The sequence below is a fragment of the Euleptes europaea genome, chromosome 11 (genome assembly GCF_029931775.1).
Source record: "Euleptes europaea isolate rEulEur1 chromosome 11, rEulEur1.hap1, whole genome shotgun sequence".
Lineage (NCBI taxonomy): Eukaryota > Metazoa > Chordata > Lepidosauria > Squamata > Sphaerodactylidae > Euleptes > Euleptes europaea.
The window spans coordinates 9960345-9979759 of NC_079322.1; the positions used below are offsets into that span (position 1 = coordinate 9960345).

At 47.2% G+C, this 19415-nt stretch overlaps 1 protein-coding gene across 1 annotated transcript in view; it reads left to right on the forward strand.

Annotated features, from left to right (window-relative positions):
* INVS (inversin) overlaps nt 1-19415 on the forward strand; it is a 156825-nt gene that overhangs the window by 60269 nt on the left and 77141 nt on the right. The window contains 3 exon segments of the mRNA XM_056857869.1: nt 13643-13816; nt 15000-15167; nt 17120-17300. Coding sequence (XP_056713847.1) covers nt 13643-13816; nt 15000-15167; nt 17120-17300 — 523 coding nt within the window.

The window sequence follows — 19415 nt, forward strand, 5'->3', positions numbered from 1 at the left end:
ACTCGTACTTGTCCTCTGCTCTACCCCAGTAGCAGATTGAGTGCCATCCGACCTGGGGGTCCCATCTTCCAGCACTATGTCTTTTTTCAATTTGGATTGTCTCATCATAGGGTTTTCAAGGTAAAGGTTGGTCAGAAGTGGTTTACCAGTGCCTTCTTCTGCGCAGTACTAACCAGGGTTAGCAGTAGTGGCACTGCCGTTGTTTACGAAAGATCCTCCGCCAGTGTCACCTTCCACTACTGCTGCGGCCCAGTAGCTAACCTTCAGGGATTCCTCTGCCCCCATCCCCATTGGAACTGCCTGTTCTCTTCTGCGGATGTGGCCATTGATCCCTTAAGGGGGTGGATGCATCTTCGTCTGGTGTCTCAGCTATGACCATTCTGTCTTGAGTGACTCTGCTAGGAGTTTAGTCTCTTGATAGAGTCTAGACCCCTTACAGTATTGCTCTCAGCTTCCCTGACACACACAAACCCTCTCACCATGTTAAGGTGTGCATCCAGAAAGGGGCACGAGGCTCCATACAAACTCACAATACAAACTCAGCTCATTGTGTGACATCCCCCCATGGGACAGTAATGACCTCGTGCTTACACAGGGGGACTACCTTTATGTTTACCTTTACTATTGTGTTAAGCTTGCTGTTACTACTTTCTTATTCCCTGTGTTGGGTAAGGGCATGCACACAGTGTGGCATGGTGCCACACATCCTGCCTGAATACTCTGTGAGACCTTTGTGAGAAGGAGAGAGGGCTTCTGCATCCAAGGCCTACTCTTACCACACCACTGTTCAATCTCTCTCCCTCTCTCTCTCTCTTTCTCTCTCATTTGCTTCTGGGTCCACCTCCTGTAACCCTTGCAACCAGCCCAGCAGATGGCCATAGAGCTGAGATGTGGCCAATTGGCAGATCAACAGCCCCTCCCCCGCCAACCTGGTTGGTTGGATTGCCAGGTCCCTCTTCGCTACTGGCAGGAGGTTTTGGGGTGGAGCCTGAGGAGGGTGGGGTTTGGGGAGGCACTTCAATTCCATAGAGTCCAGTTGCCAAAGTGGCCATTTTCTCCAGGTGAACTGATCTCTATCAGCTGGAGATCAGTTGTAATAGCAGGAGATCCCCATCTAGTCCCTGGAGGTTGGCAACCCTACTGATTGGCAGGTTCGGCTGTCCTTCTAGAGCAGGACTGCAGCAGCTACGCTAACCCACGCTGAGCTAGGAAGCCTGGTTTGCCCACATGGGCAAGTGGTTTCTGTAGTGACAGTTTTTCATTCGGTATCTGATGAACTTTGACTAATGAAAGCTTATACCCTGGAAAATTTTGTTGGTCTTTAAGGTGTTTCTGGACTCAGATTCTGCTTTTTCAGAAGCGAGGGATAGTCAAAATGGTGGCCAGAATCCAAAAGAAGTGCCTTGGGCATGGCCAAGGACTTTCCTGCCCTGTAGATTTAGACTTTTAAGAAAAGTAAACCATCATGTCTGCTCATCACCTCGGTTTCAAAATCTGAGATCCAGCACAGCAGAGGCAATGGAAGGGGGGGGGCTGTTGTAACATACACCCTTCTGTCCATTAATTGGATATCTTTCTAGTATTTTAATAGCCTATAGCCTAGTTGAAAGACTCAGCAGCGGGAAAGTCAGCAGTTACTGGTGTTGTTCCTCACAGGTAGCATTATCGTGGGAGGCCTTAGTGCAGGGATGTTATTCCAACAAAGCAATAATCAAAGATGGTAAAAAATATTTGCAAAATATATGCTGCTTCCTGGGGGAGTGCCCTAACCTTGAGGGGAAACTATTTGAATTGGGGCACATTACCCAAAAGTACTATACCACATGTTAAAGTATGAGAGACCATCTGTGGGTAATTAGCTTATAGAAGGATGGTCTGTTAATCATATATTCAGTCTCCTGAACAATTTATCTTGAACGGCATAATAGCTTACTTTGAAATCAAATCTACTTACAGGAATTTGAATAAACTGAATAAATATTCCCAGAATGAAGCATTTTTCTGAATTAAAGATGAAATTATTTATTCTGTCATTAATTTAAAATATTTTTAAAGGGAAAAGCTCCTTTCTGATGTCACTACTAAAACTAAGCCAAACACAAAAGATTAGTTTGGTAGATGCAAATTTATTATCTATAGTCAGAAATCAATTAAAAGCTATTCCTGGCCTCCTAGTACAATTTATTGAAACAAAAAAAATCAAAACGTTTGCATCTCATCTGTCCAAAGGGTTTCTGTGCTTCCAAATTAGATTGTATTTTTTTCTGTTGTTGAGGACAAGTATGACGAGCAAGAAGATAATATAAACGTAGAAAAACAGTGAGCTAAACGTGGGAGGGGGAATAACAGTAACGTACTTGGAGTGGGTTTTTCAATACTCCCTTTGGGGAGAATGATGCACTGAGGAGATGTAATGGGATATTTTCCTAAGAGAGCAACTGGAAGAATCTTATTGCTCAAGCCAAGATTCACCCTTTGGGAAAAGACTTTCAGCTAGAGAGTTCTCAGTGTTGCTGCTTGAAAAGGAATCTGTGCTTCTCTTCAAAGTTACATATAAACCTCAATCTTCAAATCGTGTGTTGGAAGTATTCCCACTGATTTCAACTGATCTTTCAAACAACCACGCTAAGCACTGGAGGATTAACTTACTGATTGTTAAATGTTATTTGGCATTAATAATTAAATAATTATTATAATACGTTTGAAAAAGTGGAAATACAATTTAAAAGTGAATATTTACACTTCGTGTGAGTCTAAGCAATATTGTGAACATCTTTTTACATGGGCAGGAAAACAAACTTTTAGAGATGCTCTTTTTTGTGGTGAGTCTTTGACAATAATACCACAATGTTAAAATGTTCCAAATTTTTATAGTGAAAAGAAATTTTGTTGTTTTTATAAGCCATAAGGCTCAGACAAAGAAGATTTGCTAAAATCAAGACTGTCATTGTTACTTTCTAAGATAGCATCAATGGTGAAACATGGCCCCTTCTGTGGGTATTTCAGTGTGCAGATCGGGGCCATGTAGAGAGAAAGGACATTTTCCTACACACTTCAGGTTTGCAGAAAAATATAAAAGGAGACGGGTTAAATCTTCCCCATCTGAAGGAGCATCACAGAAAATGCACTGCCATCAGCCTGGCCTCAGGAGGGTGGGGGAGGAGGATAGGCAGGCAGACAGGTGAGTGAGTGGAGAAAGAGTGGCACCTGCCGTCCCCCCTCCCCACGGCTGTGTGAGCCAAAGATACTGGCAAGGGAGACTGGCTGGTGGGCAGGGGAGGGTGAGCTGGCAAGTTGGTGGCCCGGTAAGCCAGCGGAGGGCGAGGATGGTCTTTCCCTCTCCTGGGCCCCCACCTTTTTTGCTTCTAATAGCCAAGCATTAAAAAGCCTTTGAAGAAGCGCTGCTAATTGTCACTGGTTGCCCATGCTCTGATGTAGCCATCTGAAGCTGAGGGGTAAACTGGTGTGAAAACTAGAGGATGTGTCTGTCACAAATTTTGTTTTCTCAGTACACCTATATGCCCCAACTTGAACCCTTAAGCAATGTGCATCATAGAAAGCGATGTATAAATGTTCTGTGGGTGAGGAGGCCTTCAAAATAACTGTCCTATCAATGCAACATCTGTATTTCTTACTAGACATTAAAATGCCAAAGACAGGTGGAGATTCCTATGCAGATGACCCCTTCCTCTGGGACAAAACACAGGAGATACCTCTTGCTTCTGAGCACTGTTACTATGAAACTTTAGAATACTGTGAAGTGTCCTTTACACATACAGTGAATCTGTTCTGTTTCAACTTCGGTCAAGAAAAATTGAAATGTGTTTACTGCTGATTTTTACCATTATGTTGTAAACTGCATACCTAAGAACTTTGCTTCCAAGGAGTAGGAACCACCATGTATGATTTCCTGGAGCCTGTGCATGGAAACAGTAGAGCATCAGAAAATCTAAGGAAAATCAACATGGATTTCAAACAGACTAACACGGCTACCCACTGTGAATTATCTTCATGGATTTCAAGATAATCTTAATTTGAGATTCAGAAGATGGCGCCATTGCTCTACCATAATATTTTGGCATTTTCTCATTTAACCAAATATAGGTCAAAGGTGTGTGGTTTTTGTTTTTTGGAATTACAAAGTCCTATTCGTTGCATTCAGATAATGTTCTAGACTCAATGCTTGATTTCCTGATTCTCTTCATATGCTTAGAAATAGCAACAGTCTGTCATGGGTAGGGCTGTTGAATTAAAAAAAATTCGGTATAGTTCGGATTCGGCTGAATTCGGCCCGTTTAGATTCGGGATATGCCGAAGTCCGAACTCCCCCACTTCGGGTCCGTGCAATTCGGCGGGAATTCAAAGTTCGGGAAAAAAATTCGGCCGAATAAAGCCATTAAAAACACAACCGCGCCTTTCCGCGGCTCTGGGGGGGCATTTTTGGGGTAGAGGTCCCAAACTTTCAGCGGAGCTTCAAAGGACCCTTCTTGCAAGACCCCCCAAGTTTTGTAAAGATTGGGTCAGGGGGGGCTGAGATATGGGCCTCGAAAGGGGTCCCCCCACCCTTAATGTGCATCTCTGAGCAGAGCTTGCCACCCTCACAAAGCTCCCAGCCCCGACAAACAGCTGATGAGAGCAAGGGCGGGGCAGGTGCAAAGAAGTTTGCAAAGCAACACGACTGCAAAGCAACACAACTGCAAAACAACACCTTTGCAAACATGCAAAGGGCGGGGCAGGTGCTAAGAAGTTTGCAAAGCAACACAACTGCAAAGCAACACCTTTGCAAACATGCAAAGCAACACCTGACACCTGGGAGTTTGCAAACCATGGAAAGGGACAGAGGCAGCTAGCTATGCATAATGAGCAGGAGGGGGTGGAATTTCCCCTTTTGCATGGGACTCGGGACCAGGCAAATGCATTCTTTAAGTCACCATTTGAAAACCAGTTTTAGCAAGCATCAAAATAGACCTAACCGTCGTATGAATGAGGGAAAACCTGAGGACATACAACTGAAGCCCCGCCTCAAACCAGGGAGAGAGAGACTCGAGAGGGCACACACACCCCAGGCAGAACGAGCGAAAGCCCCCTTTGGCTCCCCACCCACCCACAGAAACTGTTCCCTCCCCACACACACACAGACTCTGCTTCCCCACACACACACACACACACAGGTGAAAAAGTATAGATTAAAGCCCCCAAAGGGGTCTTACTGTGGCTGTCTTCTGTTCCATCAAGAGGGGCTGGGAGGAGGACTGGGTAATCCAAGACGATTCCATTTAAGCACGGGACGTTTTGCTCTGTAGATGCATACAGGATTGGGTGATCCATTCATCCCAATAGGGGAAAGGGGAAAGCCCATATCTCGGGGTCCCCTGACCCAATGTTTACAAAACTTGGGGGTCTCTTAAGAAGGCTTGTCTGAAGCTCCGCTGAAAGTTTGGGGTCTGTACCCCCAAAAATGCACCCCCTGCAGCCACGGAAAGAGAAAAGGGGGGAGCCGATATTTCTGCCCCCACTGAATCCATCTTTACAAAACTTGGGGGGTCTCTTAAGAAGGCTTGTCTGAAGATATCCTGAAGGTTTGGGGGCTGCACCCCAAAAAAAGCACCCCCTGCAGCCACGGAAATGGAAAAAGGGGGAGGGAAAAGGGTCCCATATCTTGGGACCCCCTGACCCAAAGTCTACAAAACTTGGGGGGTCTCTTCAGAAGGCTCGTCTAAAGCTCCGCTGAACGTTTGGGGTCTGTACCCCCCAAAATGCGCCCCCTGCAGCCACAGAAAGAGAAAAGGGGGGAGCCCATATCTCGGGACCCCCTGACCCAATGTTTACAAAACTTCGGGGGTCTCTTAAGAAGGCTTGTCTGAAGCTCCACTGAAAGTTTGGGGTCTGTACCCCCCAAAAATGCACCCCCTGCAGCCACGGAAAGGAGCGAATGTGCACAAGCACCCCCACACACACACGAGGATTTCTCTCACTCTCCCTGGCCCGGCCGCGCAGCAGCTGATTCCTCCAGTACTCAATCCTGACTGATTGGCCAGAAGAAGACCCAGCTTGGCCACCGATTGGCCGAGGGAGGAGAATGCTGCTTACTGATGGTTATTCTGCTTACTGACGGCCCCGAATTTGCCGGATTTATTCGTGAACTCCCAAACTCGCTGAATTCGGCTCCCCCGGTTTCCCGCCATTTTTGAGTTCGGTTCGTCCCGAACTAAAAGCCACCGAATCGGGGGAAATTTGGCTGTTTTTCGGTTCGGGACGAACCGAATCGACAGCCCTAGTCATGGGTACACCATTCACTATGAGAATGACAGCCTTCAGGGTCAGGGCCCATATGGTCACTTGTGTTGGTTCTGCTTTTTCTGGAGCCTTAGACAGTTGATGATCCAGGTATCAGTCTGTGGTGGGGGCAGGGGGGGAGAGGAAGGTGGAAGAGAAGACCAGCCAGGGTGGCCTTGCTACATTAGGGGAGTGTGAGATAGGGGCATTAGGATTACCTGATGCTCTGACTGTGCCCTTGTAATTGAGTAATCTGGGGATTGAACTCCTAAACCAACACGCTTAGTCACCTGTGGAATGTTCCTTTTCAAACTGACCCCCATTGCTGAGCTCTCTCCTCAGGAAAGTCCAGTTTGCCCAGTCTGCTTGGTGACTAGTCTTAGGAAAGAGGGGCTCAGGGAGTGGGTTCCTTCTTGCCTGAGGCTGCCCAGCTGTACGCTACCTGGTGTCAGTCTCAGGCGTCTCCCCTAGTATCCCTCAAGCAAACTCATCCAGACAGGTAGATCTGAAGCAGTAATACTTTATTAGGAACTAAAAGGCAAAATAAAAGAACTGACTGCACGCAGGCAGGTAAGGTTAGCAATGGAGGCCCAATACAGGTTACTTGCTTAAAAACACTAGGAAAGGAGAATAAGATAAAATTGCTAGGCAACAGCGAGATAAGCAGTTCCCATGAATGCAGACTAAACATGCAGCTGTGAGAGCCGGCACAAACACAGGAGATACACAGGAGATACATAGGCACTTCCAGCCCTGGGAGCTTCCAGTCCTGGGAATCAAGGACTTGACTTGTGGCCAGGACTCGGCCTGAACCTATGTCAAGAGCCTGACTGGATCTTGTGTTCAGTGAAGAACCTGACATTCTGCCCCCCTTAAGGCCCCCTCTACCTCCCCTAGTGATGGGCGAGGCTTCTCAGGATATGTTTCATGAAATTGGCGGACCAGGCGAGGGGCAGCAACGTGGTGTTCCGCCACCCACTCATCATGACTGGAGCCTAGATGTTTCCAACGCACTAGGTAGTGTAGGGTCTTCTTACGCACCCGAGAGTCCAAAATCTTGGAAATCTCAAAATATTCCTCACCCTGGACCAAAACCGGGGAACCTGGGGCAGGTTCGGGGTGCCACTCGGGGGCAGCTACATATTTTTTTAACAAACTGATATGAAACACTGGGTGAATACATATTTTTTTTAACAAACTGATATGAAACACTGGGTGACTATAGGGAGATCGAGCTCCACCGTGACGTCATTTATAAGCCGAGAAACCGGAAAGGGTCCCACATACTTTTCACCGAGCTTTTTACACGGGCAAGGAGAATGAAGGTTCTTTGTGGACAGGTAGACCTTGTCCTCCACCTTGATGTCCCACCCCAGAGAACGATGTTGAGCCTTGTACCAGCTTTCGGCTTTTTCTAGATTCTTTTGCAACCATGGCCAGGTGTTTTGCACTACATTTATCCACTCGCCCACCTCGGTGTCGGCCCCCCCCTTCCGAGAGTTCCACATTTCCCAAGAGACCGAACTCTTTACCATACACCACCTGGAAAGGACTAAACCCAGTGGACTGGTGGGCGGAGTTATTATAAGCATACTCAGCAAAAGGTAGAAGGTCCACCCAATTATCTTGATGGTAGTTTACATAGCAACGTAAGTAACATTCTAATACAGAGTTAACTCGCTCGGTCTGACCGTCAGTCTGGGGGTGATAAGCACTGGACAAACCTTGTTCTACCCCCACCAACTTAAGGAAAGTCCTCCAAAACTTTGCCACAAATTGTGGGCCATGGTCCGAGACCACCTTGCTTGGGAAGGAGTGATATTTAAAGACATGTGACACAAACATACGAGCCAGCTTCTGAGCCACAGGAAGCCCCGTGCAAGGGACTAAATGTACTTGCTTAGAAAAAAGGTCCGTTACCACCCGCAGTACAGTTTTCCCCGGGTTGGGAGGGAGGTTGGTGATAAAATCCATGGCTATAACCTCCCAAGGAGCCGAAGGTGTCTCTAGAGGTTTCAAAAGTCCGGGAGGTTTCCCCATCACTCGTTTGGCTGAAGCACAAGTGGGACAGCGGCAAATAAAAGAATCCAAGTCTTAACTCATTCCCGGCCACCAAAAGTGCCGGCACAACAGGTGCAAGGTCTTGACAAACCCAAAATGTCCCGCGACGTTCGAACCATGGCCCCGATCCATCACCTCCCTCCAGAGAGATGCGGGGACGTACAGTTTGTTTTTCCAAAACCAGAACCCGTCCCTTTGAACCATTTTGCCAGGCAGACTGTTCGTGGCTTCTTCCGCCTGACAGGCCTGAGTTAATGCGGTTCTGAAAGAGTCCGGCAGCCCCTCAAAGGGTCCTGCTTTCCCCACCTGTGAACGGGTGAGCACCTCCAGTCCAGGCAAAGCCCCCTGCTGCTCCGGAGTAAAAAGCGAGTCCCTGGGGGGGTCCACTTTACTCTGATACTGGGGGAGGCGGGAGAGTGCATCTGCCAGGTGGTTCTGCTCACCAGGTACATGTTTTAAGACAAAACGAAACGTAGAAAAGAATTTGGCCCAGCACACTTGTTTAGTAGTGAGTTTGTGAGTCCCTTTCAGAGCCTCCAGGTTTTTATGGTCCGTCCACACTTCGAACAGAACGTCGGCCCCCTCCAGGAAATGCCTCCACACCGTGAGAGTGCATTTTATTGCGGCAGCCTCCTTTTCCCAAATGGGCCAGTTCAGTTCCGACTGTGAAAACCTTTTGGAAAAATATGCACATGGTTGGAGGTGCCCCGCTTCCCCCACCTGTAGCAGAGCCCCTCCCATGGCTACATCGTAGGAATCTACCTGAACGACGAAGGGTTTCTCAGTTTGAGAACAGGCTTCGAAGTGAAGAGTCTTTTTAGTGTGTCAAAAACCCACTGACACTCCAGTGACCAATCCAACCGAGACGAGGGTTGATTGGCAGAACTTCCCTTCCCCTTAGTTTTTAGCAAATCTGTAATAGGCAATGCAACCTGAGCATTGAGAAAACCCCTGTAAAAATTTGCGAACCCTAAAAACTGTTGCAATTGTTTGCGGGTGGTAGGCAGCTCCCACTCAAGCACTGCCCGTACCCTCTCCGAATCCATGGCAAGTCCATTGTGTGAAATCACGTACCCCAAAAAACTCAATTTATCCTGGTGAAACTCACTCTTTGACAACTTAGCAAACAATTGATTGTCCCGGAGTCATCTCAGCACCTCTTTGACCAACTCCACATGTTCTTCATACATTTTTGAATAAATCAAAATGTCATCCAAATAAACAATTACTCCTTTAAAAAGTAGGTCATGTAGAACCTCATTAATCATTTGCATGAAGACACTGGGGGCCCCCGAATGTCCGAAGGGAATGACCAGATATTCAAACATTCCGAAGCAACTAGAAAAGACCGTTTTCCAATTGTCGCCTTTTCGAATACGAACTCGATAATAAGCCTCAACCAGGTCCAATTTAGTAAAGATGTGACCTTTAACTGGCTGAGCAGATCTGGAATTAATGGAAGGGGGTAGGTGTTAGTCTGGGTGACTGCATTTAACCTACAAAAGTCAATGCACAACTGAAGATCACCTGTCTTTTTGCGCACTAAAAAGGAGGGAGCCGAGCAAGGCGCCAAAGAAGGTCGTACAAATCCGCGGGCTAAGTTTTTGTCCAAAAATTCCCATAGTACTGCCTTCTCGTTTGGGCTCATGGGATATATTTTCCCCTTTGGCAGTTTACCCTCCCCCACCAGCTCAATGGCACAGTCTGTCTTTCGGTGGGGAGGTAACACATCACAGTCCTGTTCATCAAACACATTTGTGAACTGTCGGTACTCTTTAGGCAGTTGGGGGGGGAATAAGGTCCCGATCCAATGAGGCCATTGCAGTGCACCCCTAGACGGCCACCTCTCTCCAGTGACGGTCACACTACGGTTGAGTGAAGGCTATCCTCCTGTACACCCAGTCTATGATGGGGCCGTGCCCTTGCAGCCAGTTTACCTCAAGTACTACTGGGTACTGTATTCCGGGTACTATGGTAAAATGGATCTGCTCCCAGTGGGCCCCGACTCCCAGTGCTACCTTGCGCATGCGCTTGTTAACGGGACCGTTCTTAAGTTCGCTGCCATCCGAGTGAAGTGGGTGGCTTGGGGTAAGTCAACTGCCGTCACCCCTAATGACTTAAAAGTGGCCTCATCCATTAAAGTTCGTCTGCACCCTGAGTCTATCAGAGCCACAACGGAAACCTGAGGCCCCCCTTTGGGATTTTGTAAAACAACACCTAGAAACATAGTCTCTCCCATTTCGCTCACCATCACTGGAGCTCCTCGCTCTTCCTTGGCAGAGGTCTGCTGTGGAGCTCTGCTTACAGCAGACCCTGGATGTTTTTTGGCTGCAGGTCCCAATTCTCCTCCCCCTCCGAGGTAGATGAACTGTCTTGGGACGGGACCAGCACATTTGTAATCCGAGACCCTGTTGGGTCGAGCTGAGTAGTACTTGGCCCTTCCTGGCCGGCTGACTTGAGGTTGAGAGCGGTGGTTCCTCATTTCCCCCCGGGAGTCGCGCTCTTCCAACAATCATTTCCACCTGTCTGAGGCACGTGCTGTACCCAAAATCAAATCAGAATTTGTTGCAGCCACCTAAGAAAGGCACGTGCTATTCTGAAAGCATCGCACTGTCTCCGCCACCGGGGCGGGCATCCTCCCAGTCGGCCGGTAACTCCCTTTGGGGATTGCCCGCTCCATCCGCAGCCCCGATTCTCGCGCTTTACGTTGTTTAGACAGGTTCAGCAACTGCTGGCGGTTTTCAACTTCCACCGCTAGCTGAATCCACCCCTCGAGATCAGGGGGGTCCCCTTGCATGAAAGCCCAGTGCAGTATCTCCGAATTCAAGCCTTCACAAAAATACTGCACATGTGAAGCTTTGCTCCAGTCCACAACTTTACTGGCTAACAGTTGGAACTCACTTGCAAACTGCATCACCGACTTAGGTCCCTGGCGAAGCTGCAGCAGCGCCATCTTGGCCCGCTCGCTTTGGTGTGGATCCTCAAAACACCATCTGAGTGTGAACATGAAGTCATCAAGGGTCCGCAGTGCACAGAACCATAGATCATACTGCTGGACCATCCAGCCTGCCGCTTCCTCTTCCAACAGCGAAGCCACATACCGCACCTGGCTCTCTTCCGACTGAAAGGCTGCTCCCTGCTCCCTCATAAAACCATCCACTTGGATCAAAAAATAAGGGAGCTTATCTCTGGAGCCGTCAAAGGACGCCCACAACTCTCTCCGGAAAGCAGGCGGCTGGGGTTGGGGTGGTGGTGGCGGCGGTGGCAGTGTCGGTAGCACCGGAGGTACAGGCACCCGCGGCGGCTGAGGCTGTTGGGGTACGAGCAGAGGCAGTGGGACCTGTCCTACCACGGGTGAAGCAGGGCGTGCTCAATGCAGTTCGTCCACCTCTTGCCATAGCCCTTCCAGTAAGCCCCGCAGTGTAGCTACCTGTTTGACCAGTTCATGGTTTTGGTGCTGGAGGCATTGGTAATCCTCGTCCCGCTCTCGCCACCTCTGCGTCTGGAGTTGAAATTCCTCATCTCTCTCTTACCACCTCTGCATCTAGCGCAGTCCCGTGCCCCACAGTGGCGGCTCCTCAGAACCCCTGTCGCCCCCATCTGAGAGTCGACAGTAAGATCCCAGTCTTCCTCCAGCAAGACGGAGCCCGCTCCCCACCGCCGCCGGGTATTAACGTGTGGAGGTATCCTCGGTCGAGGAGACTCCAGCCACAGCTGCGAACGAACGTCTGGAAGTCCGGATACTCCTCCGTCCGTGCCCCAAGGTTTTGGTTTTTCCAATGGGAACCTGGGGTCCCCCGGCTCCACTGGCAACTTAGGCTGCTCCTCCGGTATCTCTGGCAATTTAGGTTCCTCCTCTGGAGGATTTGCTGGCTCTCGATCAGGAGCAACCGGTGTCGTGGTGTCGGGCACTTTGGTGTCTGGAGCTTCACCCACGGTGTTGGGGAGAACACGGCACCTCAGCCCGAAAGAAGGGATTGCTAACCTAATGCCAAGTAGTAGTTCCTAATACTTTATTAGGAACTAAAAGGCAAAGCGGTAATACTTTATTAGGAACTAAAAGGCAAAATAAAAGAACTGACTGCACGCAGGCAGGTAAGGTTAGCAATGGAGGCCCAATACAGGTTACTTGCTTAAAAACACTAGGAAAGGAGAATAAGATAAAATTGCTAGGCAACAGCAAGATAAGCAGTTCCCATGAATGCAGACTAAACATGCAGCTGTGAGAGCCGGCACATACACAGGAGATACACAGGCGCTTCCAGCCCTGGGAGCTTCCAGTCCTGGGAACCAAGGACTTGACTTGTGGCCAGGACTCGGCCTGAACTTATGTCAGGAGCCTGACTGGATCTTGTGTTCAGTGAAGAACCTGACACTTGGCACGACCAGTTTGGAGGGATCCAGGGGATCCAGGGGCCTTTCGTTATTTCAAGCAGGAGGGAAGAAGTCCAAGGCAGCTCCCCTCTAGTCAAACTCAAGTCTTGGTGGTGGTGGTAGTACCCCATCGACTATGGACCTTTGGGGGCCCTGGGAGGGCCTGGGGGGAGCACTGGGAGGTCGGAGGGTACGAAACTGTGTTCTTCCCCCCCCCCCAGCCTTGGCAACCCTCATGAGAGGTGGCGCCATGTACCAGGCTGCATTCTCATAAGGGGGCTGTTACATAATGAAAAGTACCAATTGTTTATCAGTCTTCCCTGCACTTTTGCATGACAAAACCTTGGAAGATGGGTGAAAGTTTATTTCTTGCAACTTGCAACTAACAGTTTCACTAGCATCTGGTAAAATAGGTAATATATGCTCTGTAAATTAAAAGAACACAGCTAATCTACAAGGTGCAACTTGGTTTTCTTAATATTACCCATTGGGGAAGAACTGCCAAGTTGTCACTGATATTTAATATGATGAATCACAGTGGGGGCTATAATTGAAACAGTATTCAGAAAGAAAGTAATCACAGCTCCTCAACTTCTATTTTCATTATTAATATGTATTTTCAAATTAATATTGTTGTATGCTAAACAAATAGCATATCAAGAAAAATCTGATTGCTAATACCTATATGAAACTTCTTTTTGTGGCTACTTGTGTGAGCAAAAAATTTGCAAATGCCATGTAGTTTATGGATTTCATTTCAAATTACAGAAGCAGATCCAAAGGTCTAGAACAGGCACGGGAAGCCTCCCCCCCCGGAAGTACTCCCCCCATAACACAGCTATTGCTTGTAATGGCTGTTGTGAAACAAATAACTAATAACACTTATGTAGTTTAAAGTAACCACCTTCTGCCCCTCTGTTAAATTATCCAGGGAAATTATCGCTTTATGAAACTTCTACTTGGTCGTAGAGCAAATTGGTTGAAGAAGGATTTGGAAGAAATCACGCCTTTGCATTTAACTACCCGGCACAAGAGTCCAAAGTGCTTAGCCTTGTTGCTAAAATACATGGCACCAGGAGAGATCGATACGCAAGACAAAAATAAGGTACAAACGCTTGTTTTGCGGTTTTTACTATCCTGGTAAATTTCCAGTTCTCAAAACAGGTTTTTTTTTTGGTCATTAAAAATATTTAAAATTATGAATGGCTGTGAATGCACAGTACTTCAGCCACCACTTTCTTAGGTGGCTGCAACAAATTCTGATTTGATTTTGGGTACAGCATACTGGAAAACATAGGTTGGCTCTTGCAGATCTGTTTGGCTAGCAGAGGAGTTGTCTTCCGGCCCAAGGAGTCTTCCCTCTTCTGAATATTCTGTGACAAGAAAAGACTCTCCACTTCTGCTAGTGGAGTGGATTCACAGGCGTCAACCCCAAGATCATATCCATTGATTTGTTCTGGCTAATGCCATAAAAATAAATTCAATCAAAATAAAGCACCATTATGTTAAAGACTGAACCTTAATCAAAACAAAAACATAGGTGACCAAAATTAGAATGCCATATGTGTATAATGTTTGGCCACAAATATAAAGAAGTCCATCAGAAAATATATATAGAACACAAATATCGATAAAGTATAAAGAATGGTCCCAGAACAATTTTGCAAGGTGAACAACACAACAAAAAACGCTGGTAATCCTATATTGGACACATGTTGTAAGCTGCTTGTAAACTATATGCTACCTCTAACGTCGTATGTAAGCTGTATGCTATTGTGATATATGTTATTAAGTAAGTGCATGGCAGAATTCAGACGGAACTGAAGAAGTCTGAGGATGAAACGGATTACTTCTAGAAGACCATCTTTTTTGTTGTTTTTTGCTGTGTTGTTTGCCTTGCAAAATTGTTCTGGGACTGTTCTTCAAACTTTATCGATATTTGTGTTCTATATATAACTCTGATGGACTTCTTTATATTTGCAGCCAAACATTATACATATATGGCATTCTAATTTTGGCTACCTATGTTTTTGTTCGGAGTAAAAACAAATTCAATCATTCATATCATTAAAAAGAACCAAGTCAGGAATCAAAGTCTTTTTCCTCACTCTGAACTATCCTCAGCCTTTGAACTTTACAAATGTTTAGTGTAATGTGATACACATTTTATAATCTAATTGTAAATGGTCAAAGAAATATGTTACAGGGTCTAGGAGATTTTAAAAACCATAAAGAGACTATGAAGCTTGTTTCATTTGAATTTTTTTCTCCCCCCCCCCCCCCACCAGCAAACAGCTCTTCACTGGAGTGCTTATTACAATAATCCAGAGCACGTGAAACTTTTAATCAAACATGATTCTAATATTGGGATCCCAGATGTTGAAGGTAAAATCCCCCTTCATTGGGCAGCTAACCACAAGGACCCAAGTGCAGTTCACACCGTCAGATGCATTTTGGTGAGGTTTTGTGTTAAAATAATTGTCATTTAACTTTTTTCCTTTAGTGCCAATAATGTGTTCTCTGTACATTTAGGATCAGATGATGTTCCGGTAGCATCCTGAGTTTGAGCTGAACCAACCGGGACATCTAAATCTCAGAGGAAGAGAGTGATTTTATCAGCAAAATCTTTCACAAAAAAAGTGACAGCATGCATGTATGTGTTACAGGTTTCCATACCTCACAACCTAGTTTGGTTTGAGTCCAGTAGCACCTTAGAGAGAAAGCCAGCATAGTGTAGTGGTTAAGAGCGGCAGACTCTAATCTGCAGAACTGAGTTCGATTCCCCAGGGTATAACCCTTAAAACAGAAGAAAACAAGAGGGGTGTTCTTCTGTTTTAAAACTTATGCCCTGAAACTCTTGTTGGTCTCTAAGGTGCTAGAGGATTCGAAACTAACTGTTCTACTCCAGACCAGCATGGCCACCCTTGGAAACGATCCCCACAAACTAGTGAAGCTATGCGGGAAAGCATTATGTGAGTGCAGTGGATTCACAGAAGGGAGCTTGCTTTGCTGCCATTACCCCTATCTCCCCAGTTGGAAGAGGATGCCTTCTCACCTGTGCTGGGTCATATTCATATTGCATTTTCTTCCTCTTGAACTTCTGTTTCATTGCCCCAAGTTCCTTGGTAAATGTGGAGGCATTCCAGGCTCAGAGGCTGGGGCGAGGGTGCTCCAGGAGCAGTAGTGTTCACCAACTAGATCAATCACCTAGGCTTCGATGTGAGGGGTGTAACCGCCCAGCACAGTTGCTGTAACTGCTGAACTTTAGCGCTAGATGTGGAGGGAGCTGTTCATCCAGCACGGAACCACAGCAGTACAATGCAGGAGGCAGGCATTCTATTTCACCGTGTTGTGTGGGGAGAGTTTGTGGGTGGTGGTGAATTGTGATTGGAGAATTCACCACGCACTCCTTCCCCCCCCCCGCCCCCATTCCAGGATCCTCTGTTTTTAAACAGAGGCTAGATGGCCATCTGTCAGCAAAAAAAAATAATGCTGATTCTACAACCTTAGGCAGATCATGAGACAGAGGGCATCTTGGCCATCTTCTGGGCATGGAGTAGGGGTCACTAGGGGTGGGGGTAGGTGGTTATTAATTTCCTGCATTGTGCAGGGGGTTGGACTAGATGACCCTGGTGGTACCTTCCAACTCTGATACTTCATAATGTGAAGAATCTTGCAGTGGGGGTTAATTAGGAATTTTTTTTTCGTTTGGATCCTTATTTAGTCTTCTGCAAGGACTCTCTTGCTTCAAGTGGACAAACGCTTTAAAAGGTTGTAGGATCCTGGGCTTACAGTGAGCAAGGGAATGCACACCAAGACTGCCAAGATCTAGATCCAGCTTTTTCTCTCCCTGCCTTTTAGCAGCTCCCTCTGCCTGTTACTTATGCTTCATTCTTTTCTCCTGCCCCACTGGGTGCTGCTGTCCTTCCCTCTCACCTTTTTGGGAGGTCTTGGCATTTTGGGGGTTGTCTAAGCATTCTAAAACTGCAGCTGAGATACTCAGCTGTGTGGTTGTAATAGCTCAGCCTGCAGGGAGCCCTGTGGGTTCCTTTTTTTCAGTGTCTGCATGTGCAGACATAACTGGACCCATTTTGGTTGGGTTTTTTTAAAACCACTTGCTAATTTTGGTTTTAAGATTTCTCTGGCAGATTCCTTTGGGTTTACAAAACCTCACCTGGATGCCCCCCATGAATTTGTTGATTCTCGTTATGCATCACCCATCATTATTAGATAAGTGATGATGTATAGATACAGCTGTACTCTAGCTGTTTAGCACTTAAACATTCTTATCTTTGTTGTTGTCTTGCAATTGCATTGCAGAACCAATGCTTACTGTAAATATTATGTAGCCACTGCCATTTTTTTTAAGATCACTGTTGCTTACTTGCCTGGGATTTTTGCACAATAGGATGCTGCTCCCACTGAGTCTCTGTTGAACTGGCAAGACTATGAAGGACGAACGCCTCTCCATTTTGCAGTGGCTGATGGGAATGTGGCTGTCGTTGATTTGTTGACATCCTATGAAGGCTGCAACGTCACTTCTTACGACAACTTATTTCGAACGCCACTTCATTGGACAGCTTTACTGGGTAAATACTAAATGGCAAACTTTCTGTATTCTCGCTCTGAGAGAGAAGGGCATCTTCAGCTCGGGTTATTTCCATCTCATATTCGGGAAACAAAAATACTAGGCCTTCCTGTCTCCCGGGAGAAATGACCCCTCCTCTCTCAGAGACTCCAGTTTTTTTCCTGCCTTTGAAGGGAGAGCAGCTTTTTTCTGGTGCTCTACTAGATAGTCTAGGAGTAGCTAGTCTTGTCAATTTCTATGCGTTTGTCTTTATCTGTGCCTCTGTCTCTAGTTTACCTACCTTTGTGGTCTGTCCATCCTGCTGTTTTGGTTTTGGCCAACTTCTGCCTCTGGCTGATGCTAGGCAATAGATTGGGGCCCCTTTTTCCTGCCTAAACAACATGGCGGCGGCTCCTAATGACGAATATATTTCGCCTGAGGATTTAGATCCTGGTCTTTTGGTCGCAGCTAGTAATAGCCTGGATGAACCCTCCTGCAGTTGCTCCGAGGGTCAGGTCCTCCATTTGAGACAGCCTCACTCGGCGCTAAGCGCAAAACCAACTCAGACAAGTCAGGCAAGGCAAAGAAAAAGAAGGACGCAGGTTCGGAAGGCTGCAAAAAGTGCGGCTCCTAGCCTTTCTCGCAAACAGGGCACGGCTCAAACCTTGGGGGGGGGGGAGGACTGGCGTCCCTGAGATCGGAGCTAGTTGATCTGCAATCTTCCTCCCCTGCCCCCTCCATTCAGGGCGATCCCAACAGCCAGGCTTACAGGCAAGAGGCTTGTAGAGGGGAACCTGCAGAGCTCCGTGGGGCTCAAGGCACCAATAGATCTCAGTGGCTCACTAAGGCTGCCAAAAAGGAACCCTCCCCAGTTGCCCTGATATCTCTATGTCCCCCGATTCTTCCGAAGGGGAATAAGATGATAGAGAGGAGGGAGAATTTTCCTTGGATGAGGACCCTCCTACAGTGGATAAGAAGCAAACTAGATTCTTTCCTCAGGAAGAATTCCAAAATCTCCTATCTAAGGCTTTAGCTGCCTTGGATTTGTCAGAGGACTCGGACTCTCAGTCTGTAGACAAGCTTAATGGCTCGAAAGAGTTTTTTCATAGGCACACTGCTCCTTCCAGGACCATCCCTGTGCCTGACTACTTCACCATCCTTATCAGGGCTGAATGGGAGAAGCCCCTGGCCTCCAGATAGTTCCCTGCTGTTGCTAGGATGTTTTACTCTCTCTCCAAGGCTTCCTTGCAGCTTCTCCAAATCCCCCTAGTGGAGGCCCCTGTAGTTGCGCTCCACTCCTATGACCTGGTTGCTCTATAAAGGACTCACTAGATAGAAAGGCTGAGCTCGCCATCAAAAGGACTCATGAGGCCTCTGCGTTAGCAGTCAGTGCTTCAGTTTCTTCGGCCCTTGTTTCTAGAGCTGCTATAGTTTGGGCGCGCAAGTTAAATCAACTCATTCCTGAGGAGAATAGAAGGGCATTGGAAGGAGTCTCTAGGGTGCTTAAATCTGTTACCTTCCTAGCAGATTCAACCCTAGGTACCCTCTCCTTTTTGGCACGTGCCATAGCCATGCAGATAGCGACTAGATGTGCGTGTCAGGCCTGCTTTCCACTTCACTCTGCAGCCTGTCAGACTGTGAATGTTTTAGTTTCGATTCCACCAGGTGCCTCTCAAGGTTGAACTGCTAACTGCTGAATTCCTGTTCCAGCGCTATCTCCCATGGGAACGGCTCCTCGTTAGAGGGGGGGCCGCCTTGACCCGTTGTGACTAGTACTTTCCCTTATAGGCCCTGCACTGTTCTCCCAATTGCCATTCGTGCCAATTTACCTGTAGCTCTGCAAACCTGTATGTTTTCCAATAAATCAGCTCTCTTTTGGACTCCTCATCTGTGGATGCTGTTTGTGGGATTACCACGGGGACAAGTGCTCACAGTGCGCTTTGGCTTCACCCGTGGCAAACTGATCCATACTCTAAGGCAGAGCTTATGGGCTTCCCTTACCAGGGTGAAAAATTGTTTGGCAACCAACTGGATTCCATCCTGGTGGAGACTAAAGATAAAAAGAAGGCCATACCCAAGAGCGTCTGCAGGGAACACAAGGGTTACCATAGCTCCTTTCATACCTTCCACTCCCTTT